Below are 24,582 nucleotides of genomic sequence, written 5' to 3' on the forward strand. Positions count from 1 at the left end.
TTGAAGGCTAAGCCCAGTGTGGGTGCACAAGGATTGCCACGTAATGTCATTGGGTGCCACAGCTCAGCACTAGCAACGCTCCTCGCCGATTCCAATATCAAGATAACCACGCATTTCTATATTTAGGTATGTCAGGTTAGGGCAAAAGACGTATTCACTGGTGTGTATGCAGGTTTAAGGTGGGTTGGATTTCGCAATCGAGGCACCGCGGGCCTTTGGGGGCGGTTGGCGGCAGGTATACATTTGCGTCTGAACCCTATTCTGACAGACTGGACTCATCTGTCTGCTCCGTTGAAGCATTGCATCCCGGTAGACGAGAGCCTATTTTGCGCATGAATACATCCCCTGATTTAAATCCAGGACTCTTTATCTGCGATATCCTCTCACTTTTAATGAAGTCAACCATGAGGCAATGGCCGATTCACATTCCAACTCATCAGCAGTCGAGCTGTTGATATATTATGATGACTCCGATGTTGAGACTTCGGACACGATATCCAATATAAGGAATCTTTTCTTCGGGGTGTCGGTCTTCGAAGTCCGAGCGGGGGTGGTCCTGGGTGACGTCGAATTCCACAGCTCATCTTACGATTCACAAGCCACGCTTACATTGTCCAACTGTGCGCTCACACCCTCTGAATATCTCAGAGGCAACGAGGGCGACTGCGCGACCATCTGTTCCGACCCAACCACGTCGATGTTGCCATGGAATATGCAGACATGTTACTCGCTGGGCGTAGCTGCAATGTTAGTACAGAACGGGAGTCTCACGGTCAACTCGTCAGGATCAGACAATTCTCAAGAGCAGTTTCGGTATGGGAATTTTTCTGATTGGGACGGCACCAAGATCATCTCTGATTTTGTCCATTGCATCACGTCATCGTGCACGACATCCAATATTTCGCCTTGCAAGAACAGAACGTTGGCAATGGAGGATTACAGCGTCACCGCCGGTAACCTGGACATGATACAGTCAGGGATGAGCGCATTTTGTTCGTACGGGGTCGAGATCAACGCTGATATCGCTGGACCCGGCGTAATGACCTCCTACCTCCTGCAGATCTGCGCAGTCATCTTCTTCTGGGTCCTCTTCATTGCGCTCACTAAATTGGCCTGGATTTTGATCTGGCCAATCTTTTTCCGTCTGAAGACAGGGGATGCAGAGCACTCCCAAATCGATCCATTAATCACCGTACCATCAAGCGCGAGGCTGATCGGCCCCCGCATACAGGAAGCCTGGGCACGAGCTTCAGACATACAGGGGCGCCTGTCCAGAGGGCGCCTTTACCAGGCGACGTTCAAGATCCTCAAAGAGTTCCAAGAAGTCCAGATCTTTTTCATTGGAGCGATTCAGATAGCCACCTTGGCCACCTTCAAGCCGAAAAGCTCGGACTCGTCAGATGCCAACTCGGCCAAGAGCTTCGGGGCGGCGGTGATGGACAGCCAGCTCGTGCAGATCCTGGCGGTCAACAGCATCATACCGCTGCTGCTTTTGCAGAGTATGATCCAGCGAGGTACAAGGGAAGAGCTAGTCAAGCAGCACAGGAGGTACCAGCGGTCGCCCCTTGCCTGGTATACCTTCTTCCTCGTCTGGATCACGGTCATTTTATCCACCGTCGTACACGCGAGGAGAAACGAGCTCATTGCTCACTACGAGGACCTATTCAATAGATTCAAGAAAAATACTGCCGTGGATGCATGTGGGTCTAATCCAAACCCCATGGTGTACTGCAACGTGGACAACGACCTTGTCACTCGCTTCAACGCGGGCATCGACATCATCTATACCTCAATTTCGCTCTTGACCATCGACTTCTTGGCATTTCAGGTCCCGAACTGGCAGCAATGGCATGTCTTGCAGAAAATGAAGGGCGCGATGAACCCGACCCAAGCCCAAGTGTTTGAGCAATTCAGAACAAACTACTGGCCCTTGTTCACCAAAGCCATCTGGTTCCTGCTAGAGTCCGCTCTCCTTGCCAGTTCGGCCCTCTATCTCTCCGATATGCTCACCATCACCCACTTGATGAACGGTGGCGAAAACTCCTGGGGTGCCGCAAATTCATGGGGGTCATGGTCCTTTGGGCAGCTCATCGCTGTCATGGTGTGGGTGCCGACTCTTTTCAAGCTCATTTTCTACCTGAAGTTGTAAGTTTCACCCATCTTCTATTCAAACTGCTCAAATACAGGAAATCAATCCCGGGAATTAACCAAGACTTGATGATAGCGGAGTCGAAGAGGATGACAGGAGCGACGTTGGTAGTGCCGAGCACACAGCTATTGAGTTCGACCCGCTACAGGGGCCCGTCACAAGTGGTTGGACAGCTGATAAGCCGGGATTTTCGATGAGCAGTCAAGTCGCTCTTCTAAAGCGTACCCCAGATTCAAGGGGGTATTGACTCGATGGAATGGCGTCCTTTTAACATCCCTATTCGCCCCAGCCTCACTGCTGCTGCTGTAGCCGGTACTGCTCCAGCAGGTGCTGCGAGCCCTGCTCCAAAATCCAGCTGGCCCCAGCCCCGACTGCCCAAATGAGCCAGCTCGGGTACTGCTGCTGTCCTTGCTGATTTCTCAGATGTGGGGTATCGATTCCGAAACTGCTGTATGGCCATGGACCGGCACTAGTAGTGTCAGCATCGGCTGCCAGGGCAGTGTTAGCAGCATTATGAACTGCATTTCTTGTGCGTTCTCTGAGCTGGCCATAGGGGGCTCGCTCGCGGGAATCTTCAACAGCAAGAAGAGCGGCGCTCTCGACTGCAGTAACAGCAGCAACAAAGGCAGCATAAGAGCGCGAGGTGGAGGCAGCAACAGCGATGGCTTTGGCAGTACGGGCGGCGACCATTCTGCGATCCTTCTCGTCGAGGGCACGGAGATACCCGTTGATAGCAGTCGAAGCGGCAGCCTCAGCTGCTTCAATGGGCGCCGTGCTGTGTGGGGGAGGTCCCACGATGTCTGAGCCCGCGCGAGGTGGGTTCCGGGTACGAAGAGTTTCGAGGGGCACATTCTCGTCTGTAGCTATTGAAGGCTGAGGAGTGCCGTCACGAAGGTCCAATGTGGCATAGGGGGGTGGTGAAGTGTCTTTCTGAGAAGTAGGATTTTTCTGTTGGTCTGGATCTCCAGGCATTGTTTCTCGAGGCCGTGTCTCGCTCTTTGATGCCAGTTTGCGGCGCAGCCAAGCACGGACACGAATTGCCATTGTGTGGGCCTGAGACTTTGAATGTTCGGGATGACCTTTGTCGGTGGTGTAGAACGGTCACAGCTAATGTGTGGGTGTTGGGAAGGGAGAAGGCAAGAATAGGATTCAGTGACGAGAGAAATCAGATGGTCTGGAGATGTGATTACGGGGAGCGTTGTTTGTTTGGTAGGCGGGTGTTGAGGCTTTCGGAAGGCGTTGGTACTCGGTCGGTGGCGTGCGTGTGGGGTGTTGTTGACGAGGAGAATGGAAATGGAACGACTGGAGATGAGTTTCTATGGCGAAGATTGCTTGCTTGCAGCAAGGGATTCAGGTATCTGGTGGCAGCGACCGGCATCTGATGGCGCCAGGCGTCAAGGTTCTCGCCTTCTTCTTTTCTGTCACTGTCAAGGCTTTTGACTCTTGGAGGAACGCTTTCCTCACCACTATCTGGCACTAAGCACGCGGTCTGTTGACGGCTCCTTCGGTCATCAGGCGGCGGCTGCGCCAAACCTCCTGCCTGCCACGTGCCTGCCTAACCACCGTTGATCGACTGTCAAAGTCCCAGCCGAAGAAGGACAGCTCTTGGCCGAGCCCACGCTTGCGCTCTTTCCGTGGAAACAAGCTTGTACTGGATCTCTGGTAACGTTTTGATTAATATCAGGATTTCAGGTGTCAATGGAACAATAAAACTCACCACGAAAGAACTTGAGAGAACCTTTGGAAGGGATGTAACCTCGTCGACGTCTGTACATGTGCGTCTGCGATTTGGCTTACCCACGCAGAGCGTCTCTTACGAAAGCATACAGACTATCATATGGCTTCCATATACATCTGGCCACGGAGTCTTTTGTGTATAATTTTGTCAAGGAGATCGATCAATAGGATCCGGTGTACTAAGCTAATGAAATCATCCGGGTACACGTTCCTGGCCACTTCAAGCCGCTTAAGTCAAAGAGTCACTAGGGCCTATAGAGGGGACCGAGAGCCGTTGGACCTGATCATCTTTGTTGGCGAGAAGCGTGTTGCCGTCAACGTGAGTATTGAGGTCTTTCAGATCCGCGTTGAGGTTCTCAAGGTGCTTGACGGGACTGCCAGTTTTGGTATCTGCGGATGTCGACGACGTTGCAGCCATATCAATGTTTGAAAAATCATTGGTATTCTTCAATGATGTGATGAGGATCTCTGTTTCAAGTGAGTCCAACAATATAGGACTCGGAAGATCGCAAAATCTGAGCTGCGAATTCGTTACGACAGCGATCAACCGTGGTAAATCCAGAACAATAGATGGCGTTGAATCTTCGCTTAATATACAGCGCAAGCCGAGGATGTAGGATAACATCACTTATGTGTAGGGCAATACAAAGCAGGTCTTCTTTCAATTGGACAGTCGCTTTTATCAGTTTTCGTGGTAAAGTGATGCACTCTGGTGGGGCCAATTGAAATCTACCCCGTACTGCAATTAACATTTCGGTTCGGCTCGTTATATAAATACAGATTGACAAATTTACATTGGTGACATAGGAACAAGACTTCCTCCACATTTAACATTCCCCCCATGGTCGAATGTATGTTTAGGAAAATCGTATAGTCAATTCTATACAATAATACACAACTTACGCATGGCGCCGAGTCTGAATGCGAGCGCAGCAGCGTGAATACGCCCCTTCTCGGCCGGGTCCGTGGGCTTGATTACCAGCATTTCCTGCTCGATGAGATCCAGAAACTCGTGCAAGTACTTTGTGCAGGCTGGAAGGCCGTGTAACCTCTTAATGAACTGGATTATACAGGTTATTTTCCAATGATCGAATTAAGTACTCCTGCGAAAATATTGGATCGAGGCTGAAAGAGACAGATCGACTTACGTTTGTGACCGTTGGCTTGACCACCACTTTCCACGTGCCATCTTCACTGATACTCTTCACCTTGAAGAAGGTGCTTTCCGTGGCCCCGGGGTAACGAGGACCCGTCCTCTCGGCGATACGTAACTGTTCAAATTCTTGGACCAGCTTCCACCCTCCGAGAAGCCAAACAATCATTTCCAGAAATACACACCCAAGAGCCCAGATATCGTGAGATTGGCCAACTTTCCCGTTCTCGATGTCGTACTCTGGCGGTCGGTAGGTTGCGGTCATCGAAATTTTACTGGATGATCTGTATATGTTGGCAATGCTGGTTTTGAACTCGGCCAAACCTAGATCCGTTATCTTCAGGATTGGTCTTCCGAGTTCACTTCTCGCGCTATCAAACCACAGAATGTTCTGCGGCTTGATGTCTCCATGGCGCCCGAAAAGCCTCAGCGATCCATTTTGAGATCTGCAGCTAATGTGCTCTTTTGGAGCGAATGGGTGATCATCTGAGCTCCTGAAATATGCGGTCTCGTGTTGGTGTATTTTGTAAAGGCCTCTAGCAATGCCATAGCATTGCTCAGCCATCCAGCTGATTGTGTCTTGATTCAAGGTTGGTTCGGGGTTGATGTCTCTCCAATAGGACCGAAGATCAGCACGAGCCCAAGGGAAAATCAAGTAGTATTCGTTCCCTTGTTGATATGTGGCTAAAAGAGAGATCAGATGTTTATGAGAATCACCACTAAAGGTGACAAGCATGTCTACCTCTTGTTTGAAACGGTCCTTGTCCCGTGAGGACAGGTGTTTTACAGCAAAGCTGGTGCAAGCACTGCTGGTCCCCTATATTTAGATGTGAGTCAGATGATGCTGTACTGGGGAATGTTCAAGAAAGACTTGATTAGCGGCTTACTCACCACGGGTGTATTGAAATTGTGGTGATCCGGGTGAATTTCGACCTTGAAAACGGTACTGTGACCACCTTGCGAGATCCCGTCGTCTAAATCGAGACGGCTGTCCCTTGTGAAGGGCAGTGGGTGTTTGTGGCTCAGAACCACATGTTTGACATCTCTGCGCTGCCCCTTTTCAAAAGTTGGGGCCAGCACGGTCCACTGCCATTCCTCGAATAACCTGATGGATGAATGCCCCCAGGATTCAAAGCAGCTCAACGCATCGTGTGGGTTTTGTTTCCGACCTAGTCCAAATCGATAGGAACCCGGCCGAGAGACCTTGCAAAAAGGCAGGTCATTGTCTGTTATGTTGTCTGTGATGAATGTCTCAATATTTAGGAGCTTGTTGACAATCACCAGCAGAGCGAACATCTTTTTGAATGACCGATCTCCGCAAATCGTTTCTGTAAGTCTGTGAAGATTAGCGGATCCAAGTTGTCGAAATTCACGCCAGCGGCGCAGCTCCTGTCCAACGACTTCCTCGTTAATGAGAGTTGTGAATGTACTGTTCGGGAAGAATCCTTTATCCCTCCGCTGGTTTTCGCATTCTAGTAAGGAGCTGAGCAGAAGGTCCCTGCATTTAATTGATGGTCTTTCCGTTCCGTTTGGGATGTAGATACCAAGCGCGACCGGGGCCTCAATCTGTCGGCGCAAGAAGACATTAGCCTTTGAAAGGGCAATGAGATATACATTGTTCACTCACTCGCAGGTCATGATCTCCATCATCGAGACTCTCAAGTCCATCAGAAGTGTATTCGGTCAGTGGGGAAAGATATGGCGTGTTTGGGGCAGAGGATGGGAACGCTGAAAGAGTTGGCGAAGAGCTTGTACTGAAGCTAGATGACCTGGAAGTTCTTCCAGTATGCAAATATTTGCTACTGACAGATATCCTCGGTACCGACACGGTTGTTTGTGAAAATTGATCGCCATTTTCTGCGGTGAAAACTTCGCATGAGTCCAACTTCCAATGACTAGCGCATCCGGGATACACGGTCACCGCAGATTGGACCGTGGTGTATTGACCTTTTACTTCTCCAACGCCTTTCTCCGGCGCACACGAAGCGTGTTTCCCGACAGCCATCCTCTCCGATTGAGACTCAATGAGGCTCAAGACTGTTTTCAATGCTTTGACACTGGTGGCTGGAGCGAAGCTCGAAAGCGAATTTATCTTAATTTGCGAATATTTGAGAAATGTGTGACGATCGTGACGTGTTCGATGCAGTATTCTCGTTTAGGATGGGAACATGATCCACTCACAACCGGATATCATCCGTCTTATATAAAGACGCATGGTCGTGTCGCACAAAATCTACTTAGGTCGCCATGAATCTTGACGATATTAAATGTAAAAAAATATATATGGTAACGCTGATCCCCCATAACAGTTGGTGGACCCAGCATTTGCAGGTTGAGGACTGGCCGGCGGTGTGAGCCTTATTGGGGCAGGGTTAGCGTACCTACTGGGCAGGCCACAGCACTTGTCAAATAGCTGCAGAGCCGCAGCATACATAGCTTCCTCCTGCTTTTTCATTTGAAAAAACCCGTATAAAAGTATAGCATTACCTAACTGATCTGATTCTTAGGCAGCTGCAGTATTTGAGATGTTGTCAAGCCCTAGGATGAGCGAGGAACTGGGAAATTTCCCCGGTGTTGAACTCAGTATTTGATATAGAATGGGGTTATCGGGACGCAACAGGCCGGGTTTTTCCACTTTGGTCTTGTGTCCGATGTCGCTTAGCTTCTCTTTCATAGAAACCTCCGCAGTCCTCTAATAGTCATATCCTCCTTGCGAGTTCTTCTTCGGTTGGGTATTTAGTATCTGGTTTTTATCTCCGATCTTGGATAAGGCGAGGAATCCGGTGAAATTGTTGCTTGTTGAATGATACCATAACCTTCCTGATGAAGAAGCCATGGACCGTCTGGTATTCGAAAGCCGTCTATACTACCTTTAATTACTAATTAATTCATGTTCGAGGGCCAAAATTCGAGCCTCGGTTTTCTAGAGCATCTCGTTGAGCAAAATGGAGAGTCCTCCAGCGGGTGAGATGGTTCCAGTTGATCCCGGGGCCGACCATTGTCCCAGCCACACTCTACTGGGAAATGATGGTCGATACCCACACTCCCGATTACATACAGATCCAGGCATCCATCCGCATAACACCATCCAAGTTTACTGCCGCACTGAACCACCGATGGCCGCTGCCTAGAGACGGTATCCTGTGAACGCATTAATGGGGCAAAACATCAGTGATCCTGGAGGCATCCACATTCACGTGCGAGGCATACACTGGTGATCTCCACCTTTGCCCATCCTCTACGCCCCCTAGGTTGCAAACGCTGACCCACTCTGGATGCGGGTTGAGGGGCTGGAACACACACCGTGGCGATTCCACCAGTGAGATAGCAGACGGAGCAATCTGAACAGACAAATAGCAGCATCGCCATCCAGAAAAGCTTTGTTTTTCGGTGTGTCTTGCCCGTCCGTTCCCGTCGGTTGGATCTAAGGAAGCCATTGCTATGTGGCAAGTGGATCAGCTTCCGTGTCAAGCGGGTCGGCGTGACGCATGGCTGGCATGGCAGCCATGGGCCATGGCTTAGGCACCACCATACTCTGACTCTTTGGGGCCGAAATGCGCATAACCTCGAACTGGTGAAATATGAGGCCTATTTCATGTCTCGAAACTACAGAGCCACACGTTCCGCCTAGGAACGCCACTTCTTGGGGTCTATATGTACCACACGCTTGGTGGGAACAGATCCAACTGAAGGTTCCAGATGCCAATATGCAGATTCCTGACACTCACTTTGGAAAACGTCCACTATGTCAGACAAGTCTGTTGATCTGGTGGAGCACATCTCCAACGCTGTGAGAGAGTCTGAGTTCCCAAATCCCAGTAATGGACCATTTGCACCGAGGAACACGCTGAGAAATATCACGGACTTCTCGGTTACTGACACAATTTGGCCTGATTCCACCGGGGATATCAGTGCCTCGAACAAGGAACTCGTCGAATTCATCAGGGTACAAGCCCCAGAAATCTTCGCCATCGCAATCTACCTGGACGAGAACTTGGAAAAGATGCTGCGGCTGTTCATGAAACATGATAAATCCGACAGGAGTCTCCCAATGTCCGATGCTGACCTGGAGAAGATATGGCCCAGACCACGGGATGCGATCCGAAGGCGATCCTTTAAAAAACATCAACATCTCTTCAGGGCCCAGGATTTTCCAATGCAGGGCAGATTCTCTGTCATCCATCTTAGGCCAAATGTTGTGCTTCCAATCCTGGAGTCTAAGCATATGTCCCATGGGCAATTCGGCATCGTCCACAAGGTCAGCCTCCACGAAGAATTCCTGGATCTCAATGACCCAATCCGCAAGGTACGACGAAATGAACAGCACTTGTTGCATTATACATAGCGTTCTTGCCTTGTCTGTTGACCTCCAAACATTGGCTCGAGTCTGTGTCTGTCATTTGTTAGGTGCAGGAAAAAGCGATGATTTACTGATACCAAATTATCTTAGGCACAAGGCGTGGCTGCTATCAAAGAGCTTCGAGAGTCTATCGAGGATGAAATGGCAAAGCACGCCTGGGAGAGGGAGGTCAAGGCTCTGCAGGAGATTTGCCAGCTTGGTATCCCGCATGTAGTGGAGATTGCAGCTATGATTGCCATCGAGAAGAAACAGTATTTTGTTTTCCCCTGGGCGGATGGCGGCAACCTCCTAAATCTCTGGAAGTCTCGAGACAGCTATCACGATCGTTCTGAAATTACCTGTCGATACATCCCTGATATTGTGAATCAACTGGTCGGCCTGACAGATGCATTGGAGAGACTGCACGCTTTTCCCTATGGCGAGGCAGCTTCGTACCGCCATGGCGACCTGAAACCCGAGAATATTCTCATATTCGACAGCAAAAGCCCTAGTTTCCTGGGCATCTGGAAGATGGCAGACCTAGGACTCGCAAGATACCACATGGCAGCAACTGGTGACCGACTTTATGTCACATCCAACTCAGGGGCTGGTACGATATCATATCAACCCCCTGAAAGCGTCGATGCAAAAGCCGCACCGACCTCAAGACTCTACGATATCTGGTCCATGGGCTGCATATTTTTGCAACTAATGACGTGGCTAGTCTACGGCACCAGCGAAATCGACGAGCTTACCAGGAAGACCAAGTCTGTCTTCGCGAAAGGTGAAAGTTCCTACTGGAGTGCGGAATCCTGGGACGAAACCAACGGCTATCACAACCTCAAAGTCCACCCCTCAGTAACGAAGCACATGGAAAGAATGAAGGGTGACGTCCAAGGCTCGAAAGCTCTACAAGGCCTGCTGCTTATCATTCAAGATAAGCTCCTTGTCGTCCAGCGACCCAAAGAGGCCACGATATCGGAGTCGGGTTGTCGAACCAACGCTGCAGATCTCCATAGATCTCTAAAGAAAATACAGGCTGCATGCGAGGACCGAGGGTATTGGTTCTCTGGTGGAAATGTTGTCCAACAGGCAAGTTATCTGCAAATACCGCAAGGGCAGACCCTGGATGTGGGGAGGGGAAACAAAGTAAGTCCTAACCTTTTGATTAGTAGCACACAAAATAGGAACCCTCTTCATATACACATGTATCCTTCCCGGTAGTTTAAGTCTCCTTCATCTTTATTCCAAAGTCAGATGATACTAACCTTAATGCAGGACGTGAGTAGCATATTACGAAGCTGGTTGACTGAGGTAAGGACTGACACAGCGCGCAGTATGTGAGACATGCCCGATTACGATTTCTGATTTTGTATATACCTGCTAATCCACCGATCCCTTCCGTTCAATTTGAAGAATGTAAGTCTCTGTCCAAACATTTCCAAATGGCCCGAAAGTTACCCATGTGATAGCATCCGAGTTCTGACACAGATACATCCAGCATGTGAGTAAAACCACTTGTGAAATCTTTCTTTGTAATGTTGCTCAGGTTGATAGGTCAGATATTGATTCTCATTTGAGCAGACGGTAATTAATGAAACGGTAATCGGCTGTTCAAGTACTGAGACCTACTAACATTTGCCAGACCGTAAGCTTTCTCGACGATCATCACACAGAGGGCCGGCGTTCCTGACGGACCTTTTGTAGCTTAACGACAACTGGGTCAGAGCTGCAGACAAGACTTTTGTTTCGACGCTGCTCGATCGTCCTGAGCTGCGAGATTCCATCAGACTAGACAGAGTTCCCAAGGCAAATCTGTGCATCAAGTGTGAGAATCTGGACTTCTTTGCGGAGAAATTCCAGATCACAGACACATTCCAGGAGTTGAAGAGGGAGGCTAGTCTTTGTGACTTCTGCAAAATGCGGTGGAATCTAGGGAAGGACTCTTTTTCCCACGAGGTTCAGAGCATTGTGTTTGATCTATTTGGCTCCGATCTGCAGCTGAACCACCAACCCGTCATCAGCTTTTTGGCCTGCCATGAAGACTCAGGTGTGTTTGTTCGTCCCTGCGACCAGAATATGACCTACACGCCTAGATCGTTATTTGCCACTAACATGAAGTCTCTTTGAAGATTCTGGGCTCGGATTGAGCGATCCTATTGATATTTGGCCTCAAATCGGTCTGTCCCGACTGCCACCGGTTGGCAGTGAAGCACATTTCACCATACTTCGGGACTGGCTACAAGACTGCGATGAACATCACGACAGCTGCAGACCCTTGACGAATTCCAGCGCTCAGTTACCAAAGAGACTAATAGACGTAGGACAAGGAGGCGGAACTGGTGTGAGTCTGTACGAGACCAAACAGGACGATGCGCTTGAGTATATTGCCCTGTCTCATCCTTGGGGGCCTCACAGCTCGTCGCATTTCTGCACATATCCTGAGAATATAGACCACCACCTCCAAGGAATCCTTCTCAAGGACCTTCCGCAGACATTTCAAGATGCAGTGGAGGCAACGAGAAGTTTGAATCAACGATACCTGTGGATCGACTCACTCTGCATAATTCAAGGTCCGAATGGCGACTTCAATGAACAAGCGAAGCATATGGAAGGAATCTTCCGCCAAGCGTACTGCGTACTAGCTGCAAGCTGTGCCAAGGGCCAGCAAGACGGATTCTTGAAGCCGAGAGATCAGAGGAGGTGCCTGGAAATCCATCAGGATCTTTCTAGCCGTCCTCCAATATACGCCTGCGACTTCATTGACGACTTCCAGCAACACGCGCTGGGTAGTCATCTCAACCAAAGAGGTTGGGTGCTGCAAGAAAGGGCCCTGGCGCGACGCACAATTTTCTTCACCGAGAAGCAGACATATTGGGAGTGTGGAGCTGGTGTCCGTTGCGAGACCACAATGAAAATGAACAAGTGAGTATTTTCTACCTATGCGTGCAAGGTTAAGGGAGCTAAAAATTGGAAATCCAGTAAGCTTGCCTCGTTTCTCGGCGACTCAAGATTCCCCGAAGTCGGGATGAAATCTAACTATGGAGGCAAAATTCGGTTGTTTCAAGATCTCTATTCGAAATACTCGCGTTTGGGGCTGTCACACGATACAGATCGACCCGTCGCTATTGCGGGCATCGAGAAACACCTTATTTCTAGCTTCAATGTCCGAGGAGGATTTGGCGTCCTCGACGACGGAAATCGTGGCCTACTTTGGCGAAGTTTGCTATGGCAGCGAGCACGGGACGCACCAAGTGGACTGAAAAGAATCGAGTTTGGGTTGCTCAAAGGTGCAGCCGTAGCCGTCATTCCGCCACCCTCGTGGTCATGGATGGCCTACAAGGGTGCCATTGATTATCTGGGCCTGCCCTTTGAAAAGGTAGATTGGGAGGAAGACGATATATACTCGCGGTGGTCACGTGGCGCAGGGAAGTCATGGAGCTACAGTGGGGACTACTTGACGTGCCCATTGGAGCTGACTGTGCATGGACGTTCTTTTGACTTGCAGGAAGCGAGGACATCGTGTAGTGCCAGCATCGTACTTGATGATCCTGACAGGACGGACAAGCTGGAGCCGTTCCTGAAATGCGTCGTTCTTGGCAAGTTGAAAGGTCGGGCGGAGGAGTCGAGCGATGCAAGGACTCACTACGTCTTGCTGGTAACGCCGACAGCACCACAAAATGGGGGCTCGTCACCAGGTTACAACCGGGTTGGTGTCGGATACATGCCCGGATCCCTCATCGACTTCAGCAAGCAGGGGATTCCGGGAGAGCTGCGATGAATAATGGCGGATCATGTCATATCACATGCCCTACTTTCTATGAGTAACATTACTGCTTTTCCTCTATATCATGCTTTGTCTGTGATGGTAGGGACATTTCTTACAAATTAGTTCCAAGGAAATTGACATATACCACGTGATCGAAGCCCACGATAACGTACAATATGGAGATGTGAGGTTGAAGTTTTGACTTACTAGGACAGTAGCGACAGGGACAAGGGCAGGGCAATTCAGACCTTATCAGCAGGGAAATCAATAAGTCAGCAGTGATTGGCTGACCCCGGCGACCGCAGCTGATAGCGGGTCGGCGCATGAAATGAGGCTTATCTAGACCAACTTTCAATCATGCAAAACGACGTCCTCGATGCCTGGAAGATGACGGTTCAACGGCTCCAATAACTCCAAACAGAGACTGCATGGCATGGTGTTGTGCCATGTTCACTATGAGAGACTGCCAGCCACTCCACATAGATTTTATTAGCTTGCACGATCTAGTTTCCTAGAACAGCGAAATGAGAACCTGAGAGGTCATCTTGGGCTTGATGTACCTACACCTCGCGGCCGCACGTTCGATTTCTTCAGTCCCACTCCAACAGCAGCACATCGTTTCCGACTTGATGAAAACCTCAGAAAGCAGTGCAACGAAGGCCTGTATATGGATGATTCAAGATAAATCCAATAAATTCACCCAAAACGTGAATGTCTTGCATCTCTTCTTGGCTGGGCGGATTAACTTAAATGCAAGTCCGAGTGGTCCGTGCACTCCGCCCCTTGACCGAGTGAAGCGGCTCTAAATTTTCTGCTACCTACGCGTCGTGTGACTCGATCAGTCATCACCATCCAATTTTGTACCGCCAAGACTTGGTGATCTCGAGTCTCTTCAGCTGTGCTAGTACCTTTGTTGTGCTAAGTATCTAGTCCAAAATGGCCGGCGGTGTCGAGGCGGCTGCCCCTCCTCATGAGATCTTTGACGTGAGTTTCCATCTTTGCGATGAGTCAAAGCGCTCGAAAGCTAACTTTTGGTTGTGCAGACGATCCTGCTTTTGGACTTTGGAAGCCAGACATCGCATCTGATTCTCAGGGCTCTCAGATCATTCAATGTGTTCTGTGAAGTATTACCCGGCACCACCAAGGCGAGTGACCTGAAATGGTCGCCTAAGGGAATTATCTTCAGCGGAGGCAAGCGCCATTGACCTCTTCCACGAGGACTACTGCTGATATGGTGTCTAGGACCGTCATCTGTGAAGGATGAGGGCTCACCTCGTAAGTCTTTTTTGGTCGACCCCGAAGAGTCATAAACTGACTGAGCAAAAGACGCCGATCCTGCATTCTTTGAGATGGGAGTACCCATCCTTGGAATCTGTTACGGCTGCCAGGAGATTGCTTGGCGGTCAGACTCTGAGAGTGTCGCCCCAGGCGAGGCTCGGGAATATGGCCACACGGTATGTGTGTCTCGGTGAAGCTTCCCGGGTGAAATCTTGAATTCAGGAACGATGGTGCTAATCTGCCGGCAAAAGGATCTCACCATATATCCAGTTGCCTCATCCCCTCACATCAACCAACTCTTCGAGGGTCTAGGAGAGACAATGCACGGTTAGTCATTTTCATACAACAGACTTAAGATTCATCTCGGGATACAAGGGACATAACTCTAATCTTTGGGCAGTCTACATGAGTCACTTTGACAAACTCGTGAAGCTCCCCGCAGGGTTTACCCTGATCGCCAGCTCCCCGAATTCAGAGTATGCGGGAATTGCTCATCAAACAAAGCCCATTTATGGTAGGTGCTCGCTGGGCCGTCGCTTTGCCGCGTGTGGCGATTGCACGACAGTCTAATTCAGAGCGTTTGTAGGAATCCAATTCCACCCCGAAGTTGAGCACACTCCTCGCGGTGCAGAGATCATTAAGAACTTTGCCGTCAACATCTGCAAAGCACGACAGCACTGGGTCATGAGCGACTTTATCGAGCATGCGATCGCACGTATCCGCCAGCAGGTTGGTGACAAAGCTCAAGTCATAGGGGCTGTCTCGGGCGGTGTCGACAGCACGGTGGTAGCTCGTCTCATGCGGGAAGCTATTGGTAATTTTTGAGCAGTCAACTCAGGGTTTTGCGGCACAGGCTGACCTATAATCAGGCGACCGATTCCACGCCGTTCTTGTGGACAACGGGGTGCTGCGTCTCAACGAGAGCCAAGAGGTCAAGAAGACGCTTCAAGAAGCTCTTGGCATCAACTTGACTGTCATCGATGGGTCAAAGATTTTCCTCGAACGCCTCAAGGGTGTCAGCGAGCCGGAGAAGAAGCGCAAGATTATCGGTGGTCTCTTCATCGACCTCTTCGAGGAGGAGGCTATCAGAATTGAAAAGGCAGCCGAAAACACCTCCAATGCTGGCAAGGTGGAGTTCTTCGTCCAAGGTACTCTGTATCCAGACGTCATCGAGTCTCTGAGCTTCAAACCGGGCTCAAATTCGGCAACCATCAAGAGTAAGCATGCCCACCTTTATCGTTTGCGAACCGCAGCCTTCATAGCAAGGCTCCCTCACTTGCGTTCTTACTCAGGCGCATTTGATGAGTACATAATTACTGACTGTGGCCACAGCACATCACAACGTGGGCGGTCTCCCGGCCCGTATGATGAACGGCGTGAGTTTCTCGCGAAACACAATTCATAACAATTGACTAACTTGAAAAATAATAGCAAGGACTCAAGTTGATTGAGCCCCTACGAGAGCTTTTCAAGGACGAAGTGCGCGGCTTTGGCCGGCAACTAGGGATCCCTGAAGAACTGGTCATGCGTCACCCTTTCCCAGGTCCAGGCATTGCGATCAGAATTATCGGAGACGTCACGCCCGAGCGTGTTGAAATCGCCAGAAAGGCCGATCACATCTTCATCTCCATGATCAAGGAGGCAGGAATCTATAACGAGGTAAGTTCAATACTCGGAACTGCGCAAATTCGAGACACCTACTGACTTTGAATCGCAGATCGCTCAGGCCTATGCTGGCCTTGACACCAACCGAGGTAAGTTCTCTCACGGCCTGTCTATTAGGAAGCCGTGTGGTAAGAGAGGCTGCGGATAAGAAAGTGTATCACTAACGGGTGGTTTCAAATTGCAGCTGTTGGAGTCATGGGTGATGATCGTGTCTACGGTATGTTGACTCTCCGGAATCTAGTCAAACAATTGACGCTAATCTTGACGTACAGGATACATCATTATCCTTCGCGCTGTTGCGTCGACCAACTTCATGACTGCTGAGCCTTACGATTTCAGCTCCTCGTTCCTGAAGCAAGTCGCACGAAGGATTGTGAACGAGGTTGTCGGAGTCTCTCGCGTGACTTACGACATCACGAGCAAGCCCCCTGGTATGTTCATGCATGCCAATTACGATTTTTCAATCACTGACACATCGTTAGGAACTATCGAGCTGGAGTGATTGGGTTGATGAGTGTCAGTGGAACAATTTGAGAAGTTGGTTGCGGATTTTGACAGCGGGCTTTGGCGTCTGGAATTAGACTTGCAATGACACACGGCGGCACATGCGCTGCTGTTGCACCTTTGTGCCTCATCGACGACTCACAGTCAATGTCGCAATTGCCAGATGCGATGGGCCATGATTTCAAATAGACAGCATCTTTTGCAGTGGAATTATGAAGATGGGCACGAATGTCGTTGTTCCTGATCTCGTCCACACAAGGTGCTTCGGTACTAGCTCAAGTATCTTCAGATCTGTAATGCACGACAACTAGCGCACTTCTCTGCATCTTCTGAATAACCCGTCACTCCCAGGGGAGTGACGCAGATGATACTCAGAGTAAGAAGTTGAACGTTAAATGCCCCCAGGGTGGTTGATAGACTGTACCAATAATACAATTCAAAGAGTCAATATCGTCAAAAGAAGAGAAATACACAAGATTCGCGACGGTCGCTCACAGCACTCCCATGCGCCTGGTTTTGAGCCTGTACCATCCTCAATCAATGGTCCCTTCTCGGCACAAGCCTCCCCATATAGTCCCGTCCATCTTCTTCACACCCACGCAGTCCTAATCCGTATCAGCCAAAATAGACGCGTTCGTACAAGATCCGGGGGCTGGGACTGGCTTTGGCATTGGTGCTGGCGCTGGCACCGGGACTGGGACCGACGCAGGGGCTGGCACTGGGACCGGTACAGGGGCTGGCACTGGCTCAGGGGCTGGGACCACGACTGGGACCGGGACAGGGACCGGCTCCGGGGCTGGGACCGGGTATGGCACCGGGACGGGGACTGGAACTGGCTCCGGTGCAGGTGTTGGAGCTGCTATAGGTACAATCAATGTTGTTGTTGATGGTGTTGCTGATGCTGACGCGCACGAGTGGTGGTGGAAATTCCGAGCGTGATTCGGAACCGACCTCATGCTCATGCAATGGTGGAAGAAATTGCGCTCTTGGTACTGTGAGGCTTCGCCTGCCGCCCCGGCGTCTTTGGAGGACTCGCCCACTTCCGTACCGTACTCCGAAGTCTTATTGACATCGGTATCGGCCCTGTTGCCGACGTCGCCATCAAGGACGACGCGGGTAAGTCCTTCTGGTGATGCTATTTCCAGCGTGGGTATGTTTAGCCTGTGGGATTGTGTGTAAGCTTCTGGCTCATGTGCTGAGAGACAGGGATGATAGTAGAAGACTCACTCAGATGGCGCAGCTGAGACGGTGAGGAGTGCGGAAACAAGGAGAGCGATAGTGCTTGTTGCGAGCTTCATCTTGACTCTATAAGGAAGTGAATCACGGCTGTTGGGTGATATCTCAACTATTCTGTGGAAAACTGTGTTGAGTTTAGAAGCCGATGCTGAAGTAGATTTTCAACAATTGTGAAGACAACGGGGCTGAACTTATAGCTATGAAATATCGACATCATGACGGCAACATTGACATTTTATGTATTCCTATAATCAAGTTTACACCACAATATGATGATTGAAAAATGATCTCCGTCATTTTTCAAGTCGTGTTCGTGTCCAAGATGCCTTGCCTCGGCTCGTGGACTTCAATCGGCGTAGGAATATTTTATTTCTCACAGTGTGCGCGGGCCATTCGGCCTGGGAATGTTGAGATTTTCCCTAAAACGGACATCTGGCGCTCCATCGGTCTGCCGAGCTGTATTTCCGCACTCCGCCTTAGCCTGCTGGCTACCCATGACGTGCAGAGGTCGGAATTTAATTTCTCTTGTGGTGTTCGTTTAGTGAATGCGTAAATCTTATCACGTTTCATCCTAAATGCGGTTACCTCGTCCTAAATGCGGCCACCTCGTCCCATCTTGGCAGCGAACCGGTCTGCTCTATCTCGTGCCGTTCAGTAACATTGGAAGCCGACGAGTAAATTTTGCCTTGCCATCGAATGTAATCATTCCGTACATCAACCTCTCGTGTTCGTACTTTCTGTCCTTTATATCTGCGATTGGACAGAAATCGGAAAGGCGTGTAAGATTTGCGAATCGGATTTTTCGGGTAGGTCCTGGGTCTCGGAGTATAGCTTTTATCATTTCTTAACAGAAGGGTGTTTAGGAATTATTATTTCTTAACAAAAGGGTGTTTAGGATTAACGATGCAGGACAAGTGAGCTGTATTATACACGTATCTTTAAATACTGGATAGTGACGCTAGATCCTGTTCAATTAGGCTTCATGAATGAGTGACTGCCTTCATTGATACCTACAGAGCTGAAGACTAAATTGCCCGTTGCTTAGCCAATAAGTTATCCTCTTCACCGGCACAGATCACCTCCTACGGTCTGCCAGGTAGCAGCGAGAATGCCTGCATACCTAATATGACTACCTATGTAGTTATCTCAGAAGATTGACAATTTGATGCCAGCGAAAAGATGACGAATGTATATCAATCTCTTTTACATGAGAGAACTTAGAAAAGAAAAGAGAAGACATGACTAATGTCTCTGTATCTGAAGCCACATGGAAGTATATCAAAATCAGACCGTTCGATTTGTTGTCCAGGGGGTGCCACCCATCGCGAGGCCGTCACCGCCCACTTACCAACTCTCCCTTCCCCTATTCATCCCAGGAAAGAACGAGGCGGCACCATGCCACCACCATGCAATCCGGAAATCTGTCCACGTCTTGTCTGTGGGCTGTTTCGAGGGATATGCTGAGCCGGGTTGTCTTCGAGCGGTAACAGAGGCTCGATCTTGTGAGATAAGAATGGAATTTGTAAAGCACGATGCTCCTCACTCGGGCTCAAAGAAACGGCTTTCATGTCTGTAACGCAAACTTGAGGAGCCTCTGCGTCAGAAGTGGTGACCTGGATGATTTGAGATTGGTGTGGACTACTGCAGTTCGACTCTGGGTTGTAAGACAACCCTGTCCGTGTACAGAAATTGGCAAAGACGGAACACAATACTCCATAAGTGGATAATTGATATAATAGCTTCCTTGAATAGAGGAGTAGACGCTACTGTCGATTTCATCCTGTCTTTACCACGTCAATTGATACGTGCCCCTTGCTCAATCGTGGCTAGACGTGACTTTTTATCCAGCCAGCGCAGACGTCCTGACGCCCTCGAGTCCCTGAAGCATCCCACGCCTTCCGTAGAGACGTTTACAGGTTAGCTGTCGATCCTCCGTAGTAGTGTATCTGTGTTAAGACGTCAGCGGAAGCTCGGTCATCTTGGCGCTTTTTCACCACCGGGTCGAATCCGAGTCAACTCACATCAACATCATAGCACCCGCTCGGCGTCTGGTACAAATAAGCCCCGGTGTTGATGTAAAGCGCATTCGCGCCTGTGGCAGATGTACCAGGGCACACATAGAACGCCGCAGTGTTAGGCCTCGCCACGTCCGGGTCCGTCCAGGTCACAGTGTCGCCGGAGAAGGCGAACGAGCCGTATGTGTTCTTGGTCGTCTTGAAAGTGGTCGCCAAGGCTCGCTGGGTCTTGTCCGTGGGGTCCTCGACGTTCAGATAGAGCGCGCTGGTGGTCCCTGACCCGGTGTTGTAGACGAGCTGCCCGTCGATGATGTTGAATTGGCCGGCTGTGAGGTAGCTGTCCAGCAATGCCGTGCCGGCGCTGGCTGTGGGCAGGGCCTGGAGGTAGCTGTGGTAGTAGGGCGATTCGACGCCCCGGATCCAGTACCAGCCGGACAGGAGGGTCGTGCCCGTGCCTGAGCCGGAGCCGGAACCGGCTCCGGCTGTGCTCGTGGTTGAGGTGGCAAAGGTCGTTGTTGATTTCGAGGTGCTCGCCGTTGTGCTGACACGGCTCGAAGTTGTCGAAGCCGGAATCGAGGTGGACCCAGCGGAACTACTTGTTGCAACTGAAGATGTTGCGGCGCCGGGATAACACTGGGCATAATATGAGCTTTCCACCGGTGTCAGTCTCAATTCATTCAGCCTCGCTGCCATTGATGATCCTCACTTATAGGTGGTGCAAACGTATCCTGAGCCGCAAGCACTCGGTCCTGTATACCCAACGCCTCCACCTTTGAATAGTCAGTGAATTGACACCTTGCATATCAGCTTTCAACGTGCAGCTCACATTGCCCGTAAGCACCGGCGGTGCTCTGAGCCGCAACTCCCAGGGCCAAAGAGGCCAGTGCGACGATCGAGAAACCCATTCTCAGATTTTTGGTTGATCTAAAGTGCTCCTGCAAGCCTCGATGCTGCGAACCATGATCGGCAGCGTCAAAACATCTATGGAATATTGATTGTCTTTATATGAGACTTAACCCCTGCTCCGTGCGTATGACACGCATTTGGGACCACCCGGGAATTCAAGACGCGCTTCCATATTGCTATGCATCTAGGCCGATCTCGTGGGACGTCAAAAAGCTTGATCCAACCGCATCGAGACCCGTGGGAAAGGTGTTCCGTCAAACCCGGCACTACAAGCGCCCATGCCCCATCATTTCCAGACATATGAGCCAGGAGAACGTAACCTTAGCTTCCACTTTTTGCACGTCGGTTAGTTAGAACGGTGTCTTTGCCCCTGGTTTTCGGGGGGCCACGCTCCGCGAGTCTCGAAACAGTGACATTCGGAAGATATGTGGACCAAGTACATCCCCTAGGTGAAGAGATCAAATTCAGATTGCAGGGCGAGCGGTAGGCAGAGATGCCCATGTCAGATCAGAAGCCTGCCCAAAAGCCAGACTTGAACGAGTTGCGCGTTTTCAAAAGAAATGTAATACGACAGACATTTAGAGAGCCTTGGAATTTATGATGCAAAGGCCGGTGTTGGTACTAACAAACTTTGGTGATAAACGTGACCAGTATTGTTACTACACCAGAGCGACATCAAGCGCTAAAGCTGTTCGCCTGATCGCAGACAAAGAAACGCTCCACTCTCGGCGACATCCTCTCCTTGAACCTGTTGAATTCGACAGATATACATGACCTCGTCTTTGGACAGAAATAATGCGTGACTTGGTTCCGAATTTTGCTCAACAGTGGTGCAAAGCCGCTAATCAGATGCAGCAGACCCAAAATAGGCGGACTTGATCTAAGAATCATTGATCATTGAATGGAATAACTCCAGTTAGAAAAGTGTTGTATGTACTCCTTCGGCACCCAGCCATAATATGGAGCCAAACATGGAAGAGAAGATTCATCATGGTGAGGAACGAAATTCAGCGGCTTTCTGCAGACGTGGAACCTGTTGGGCTAGAATCGATGACCGCTCGACAAACGGCTTTGTAGAGAATCAACCACGTCTACGTTGTCTACTCGAGGAATGAATTCGTCAATTTGCCGTCGCCCATAAAAGTCTTGCGAAAAGCTTTGTATTCGGTGGCGAGATGGTGCTAGATGGGAAATGGTCCAAACTTGTACGACCCGACGGCTGTTCCTCGGCTCGAGCACGTGGTCTAGCGCAGGCTATCTATGTAACTACCAGCCGTCTTTCCATCATCAGCCCGTCAGTGACCTTCGTGGTTCGAATTTAGCGAGGGTCGAGACTCCTCCACGACTTGACTCAACCTCGATGCAGTACCGGCTCCGAGCCGACGGGCTCGATCAAGATCTGAGCGTGAGCCAGTCAACGTGGCGGGTTCTCAAGATCTGGAAACTGCTGCTCTATCCACGATCACGATAGCTTGGCTCTAGGGTTGACTGAACCTCCATGATGACAGCGGACACTTATGCGGCCCCGACGATTTCGCCTCGCGTGTGCCACATGGGCAGTCTTCTCCCGCCGTTCGCACGCCTTCTAGACGAGTGCACGAACTGGATATGGGCAAGGCTCGTCCTGATTCAAAGCACTTCGGGTCCACCCACTTTCAAACCTTGAAATCCGAGGCTCGGTTCCCGGGTTGTGGGAAACGAGGTATTTGCAATTCTACCGCTAGATCTAAGTGCTCTATGAGCCTACCGGAGGCACTATCAGCCTCGGAGACTCCATGCGCGGATTGGCCTCGGGACCTAACCACCATACTGCGTTTCCCAACTGCGCAGTGACCGTGGATAATAAAGTGCTTGAAAACCCAAAACCCGCCGTCACGCAGGAAAGGGGCTGCATAAGCTGGAGTGACACAATCTGCATAACCACAAAGAAGTTTGCTGCTGTCCAGTCACGGTCTACATCAAGCCTTTCAACACCACATTCTCTCAGGGACTTCTCACAAAGACCACCAATGTCCATTATTTTGAGGCACAGCTAACTGGTCAAGAATCCTCATCTTCAAAACGCTCCTCAGCTATAGATCTAGCCGGTCCAGCTCCCGACCTAAAATTGAGAATCAGACATTACCATCTTCGCGATCAAGAGCCCACATCATGGCTACAAACACCACGAAACTCAACCTCAAACTCTCCCTGCCCCTGCCCGAGCTCTTCCAACACAAGAAGAGCCGCCAGGAGCGTCTGCCACCCACCCCAGAAGAAGACGAGCAAGCTCATTTCGAGATCCAGGAGGTCCAGGAGCACGACGACTCCGCTGAGGACGCATCAGAATGGATCAAGAGCACGATACGCGAACAAGGACGTTGGGAAGAGCACCTTTCATTCATCAGAATCGAGTGCCCGCACACCATGGCCGAGCTCCTTCAGCTGGGTAGGCTGTCAAGGTCAGAGGGTACCAAGCAGTGCCAGAAGATGATCCGCATCCCGGTGCTCTACGACGAGATAGGCTGCTTTCTATGGGAAAAGCTCGCGGCCCTGGAGCGCGGCCCAGACTTTGGAAAGGAAGACGAGGAGAGGGCGGCCGAGTACGCGAGAGTGAAATCCCGAGCGATTCTGGCGCTGGACGAGCGCTTCCGCTTCGACCAGCCAGTGTCTGCTGCTGCCACGAGCGGGGCCATCAAGAAGACGGGCCGCGCGAGACAGGACAGCGAGCCGATCTCCCCGAAACACATCCGGCAACCACAATCTAACGCCTCCCATCAGGCCAGACCCAGCACCTCCCAGGTGTGCCACTTCTGCCAGCCCGGCAACATCAACGAGCACGCCAGCATCCCAGAAGACGTCCAAGCCGAGACAAGCAGCGGGATCTCAGGCCAGGCACAACAGCCCGTCGCCTTCTTCAACCACAGCAGGAGCAGCAGCTACTCCAGCACCGTGCTCTGGCAGCGCGACCCGGCAGCCCACTCCTCGCCTTCCGCCACCAGCAGCAGGAGCGGAAGCGACGCCTCGGTGCATAGCAGGCGATCCCGAGATGGCAGTCTCGCTGGGCGGGTCGGGTCTGTGGTGGGCAACCTTGGCAAGGGCGTCGCGACGGCCATTGGCGGTGGGTTGTCCCATGGATATGGCTATGGTGGCCGGGCGGACAGGAGTGGGTCGTTTTGGTCTGTTTGAGGGCGGTTGCCTGTGGCTTTTGCATGGTGGAGCTTGGGTTGTAGGATCTCTGTGTGTGTTCAGGAAAAGCGACGGCGTCAGGCATACTTGATTTGGTTGGGGACATGTGTGACGGAGTCATTCAAAGTTGGAATGAATTTGAACTCGGCCTAACGGATGCTCACAATGTAAATCAGACAACTCAAGAAGAGTGCATGGGCAGAGCAGGTCTCGGCCAAATGTTGCCTGCCCTTGTCGGTGACAAGGGCGTGTAAATTTACTACGACGATCTTCCCTCACAGGAGCGACCGGTTTGTTTCCCAACTGCAATATCCTTGCACTGCTTCATGTTTTCCTGGTGCTTAACATCCAGAGGTGATAATGTCTGTTGCATGCATGAACTGTTAATGCGAAGTCTCTGTTAGGCCAGAAAGCCGAGCATGGCTAACTCTTGATATCCTCATAAATCAGACTGCCTCTAGGTTTTGTTGGTCATTGAGAGACAGGCTTGACAGGTGGCACTCTACAGCTGCAAGTCACAGCTTGGATGCCATTGCTTTCGACCTTTGGACTTTGTGTATCTGATCACATCAATATGGTCAACACGAGGGTGCTGCTTATCGGCTTCCTCTTCGTGTGAATGCCGATCAAGGCTGTCAGCAAGATGTGCACACAAAGAACACT

General features: G+C 50.5%; 8 protein-coding genes across 8 annotated transcripts; 4 read left to right on the forward strand and 4 right to left on the reverse strand.

Moving 5' to 3' along the window:
• Positions 1 to 412: 412 nt before the first annotated feature.
• Positions 413 to 2,396, forward strand: J7T55_000629 (uncharacterized protein; the record flags this gene model as incomplete). The annotated part of the gene is made up of 2 exons (XM_053131559.1): positions 413 to 2,145; positions 2,225 to 2,396. 2 exons carry the CDS (start codon positions 413 to 415, stop codon positions 2,394 to 2,396), a joined length of 1,905 nt encoding a protein of 634 aa, XP_052990360.1.
• A 44-nt stretch (positions 2,397 to 2,440) lies between these two features.
• Positions 2,441 to 3,193, reverse strand: J7T55_000630 (uncharacterized protein; the record flags this gene model as incomplete). The annotated part of the gene is made up of 1 exon (XM_053131560.1): positions 2,441 to 3,193. The coding sequence occupies one exon, from the start codon at positions 3,191 to 3,193 to the stop codon at positions 2,441 to 2,443; it is 753 nt and encodes a 250-aa protein (XP_052990361.1).
• Positions 3,194 to 3,625: 432 nt separating this feature from the next.
• Positions 3,626 to 6,916, reverse strand: J7T55_000631 (uncharacterized protein; the record flags this gene model as incomplete). The annotated part of the gene is made up of 8 exons (XM_053131561.1): positions 3,626 to 3,808; positions 3,867 to 3,916; positions 4,133 to 4,354; positions 4,790 to 4,946; positions 5,035 to 5,856; positions 5,931 to 6,605; positions 6,667 to 6,767; positions 6,847 to 6,916. The coding sequence occupies 8 exons, from the start codon at positions 6,914 to 6,916 to the stop codon at positions 3,626 to 3,628; spliced, it is 2,280 nt and encodes a 759-aa protein (XP_052990362.1).
• Positions 6,917 to 8,784: 1,868 nt separating this feature from the next.
• J7T55_000632 (uncharacterized protein) lies at positions 8,785 to 13,159 on the forward strand (the record flags this gene model as incomplete). The annotated part of the gene is made up of 6 exons (XM_053131562.1): positions 8,785 to 9,345; positions 9,490 to 10,527; positions 10,657 to 10,692; positions 11,086 to 11,428; positions 11,511 to 12,303; positions 12,361 to 13,159. 6 exons carry the CDS (start codon positions 8,785 to 8,787, stop codon positions 13,157 to 13,159), a joined length of 3,570 nt encoding a protein of 1,189 aa, XP_052990363.1.
• A 924-nt stretch (positions 13,160 to 14,083) lies between these two features.
• Positions 14,084 to 16,592, forward strand: J7T55_000633 (GMP synthase; the record flags this gene model as incomplete). Its single annotated transcript, XM_053131563.1, has 14 exons — positions 14,084 to 14,131; positions 14,191 to 14,296; positions 14,390 to 14,422; positions 14,474 to 14,601; positions 14,677 to 14,752; positions 14,826 to 14,939; positions 15,012 to 15,239; positions 15,295 to 15,642; positions 15,758 to 15,801; positions 15,857 to 16,084; positions 16,143 to 16,179; positions 16,275 to 16,307; positions 16,363 to 16,521; positions 16,573 to 16,592. 14 exons carry the CDS (start codon positions 14,084 to 14,086, stop codon positions 16,590 to 16,592), a joined length of 1,602 nt encoding a protein of 533 aa, XP_052990364.1.
• Positions 16,593 to 17,199: 607 nt separating this feature from the next.
• J7T55_000634 (uncharacterized protein) lies at positions 17,200 to 17,892 on the reverse strand (the record flags this gene model as incomplete). Its single annotated transcript, XM_053131564.1, has 2 exons — positions 17,200 to 17,755; positions 17,822 to 17,892. The coding sequence occupies 2 exons, from the start codon at positions 17,890 to 17,892 to the stop codon at positions 17,200 to 17,202; spliced, it is 627 nt and encodes a 208-aa protein (XP_052990365.1).
• Positions 17,893 to 19,740: 1,848 nt separating this feature from the next.
• Positions 19,741 to 20,750, reverse strand: J7T55_000635 (uncharacterized protein; the record flags this gene model as incomplete). Its single annotated transcript, XM_053131565.1, has 4 exons — positions 19,741 to 19,776; positions 19,852 to 20,494; positions 20,603 to 20,615; positions 20,672 to 20,750. The coding sequence occupies 4 exons, from the start codon at positions 20,748 to 20,750 to the stop codon at positions 19,741 to 19,743; spliced, it is 771 nt and encodes a 256-aa protein (XP_052990366.1).
• A 2,152-nt stretch (positions 20,751 to 22,902) lies between these two features.
• On the forward strand, positions 22,903 to 23,919 carry J7T55_000636 (uncharacterized protein; the record flags this gene model as incomplete). Its single annotated transcript, XM_053131566.1, has 1 exon — positions 22,903 to 23,919. The coding sequence occupies one exon, from the start codon at positions 22,903 to 22,905 to the stop codon at positions 23,917 to 23,919; it is 1,017 nt and encodes a 338-aa protein (XP_052990367.1).
• Between the last annotated feature and the right edge of the window lie 663 nt (positions 23,920 to 24,582).

Source organism: Diaporthe amygdali, assembly GCF_026229845.1.
Source record: "Diaporthe amygdali strain CAA958 chromosome Unknown NODE_27_length_698932_cov_65_101997, whole genome shotgun sequence".
Classification (NCBI taxonomy): Eukaryota; Fungi; Ascomycota; class Sordariomycetes; order Diaporthales; family Diaporthaceae; genus Diaporthe; species Diaporthe amygdali.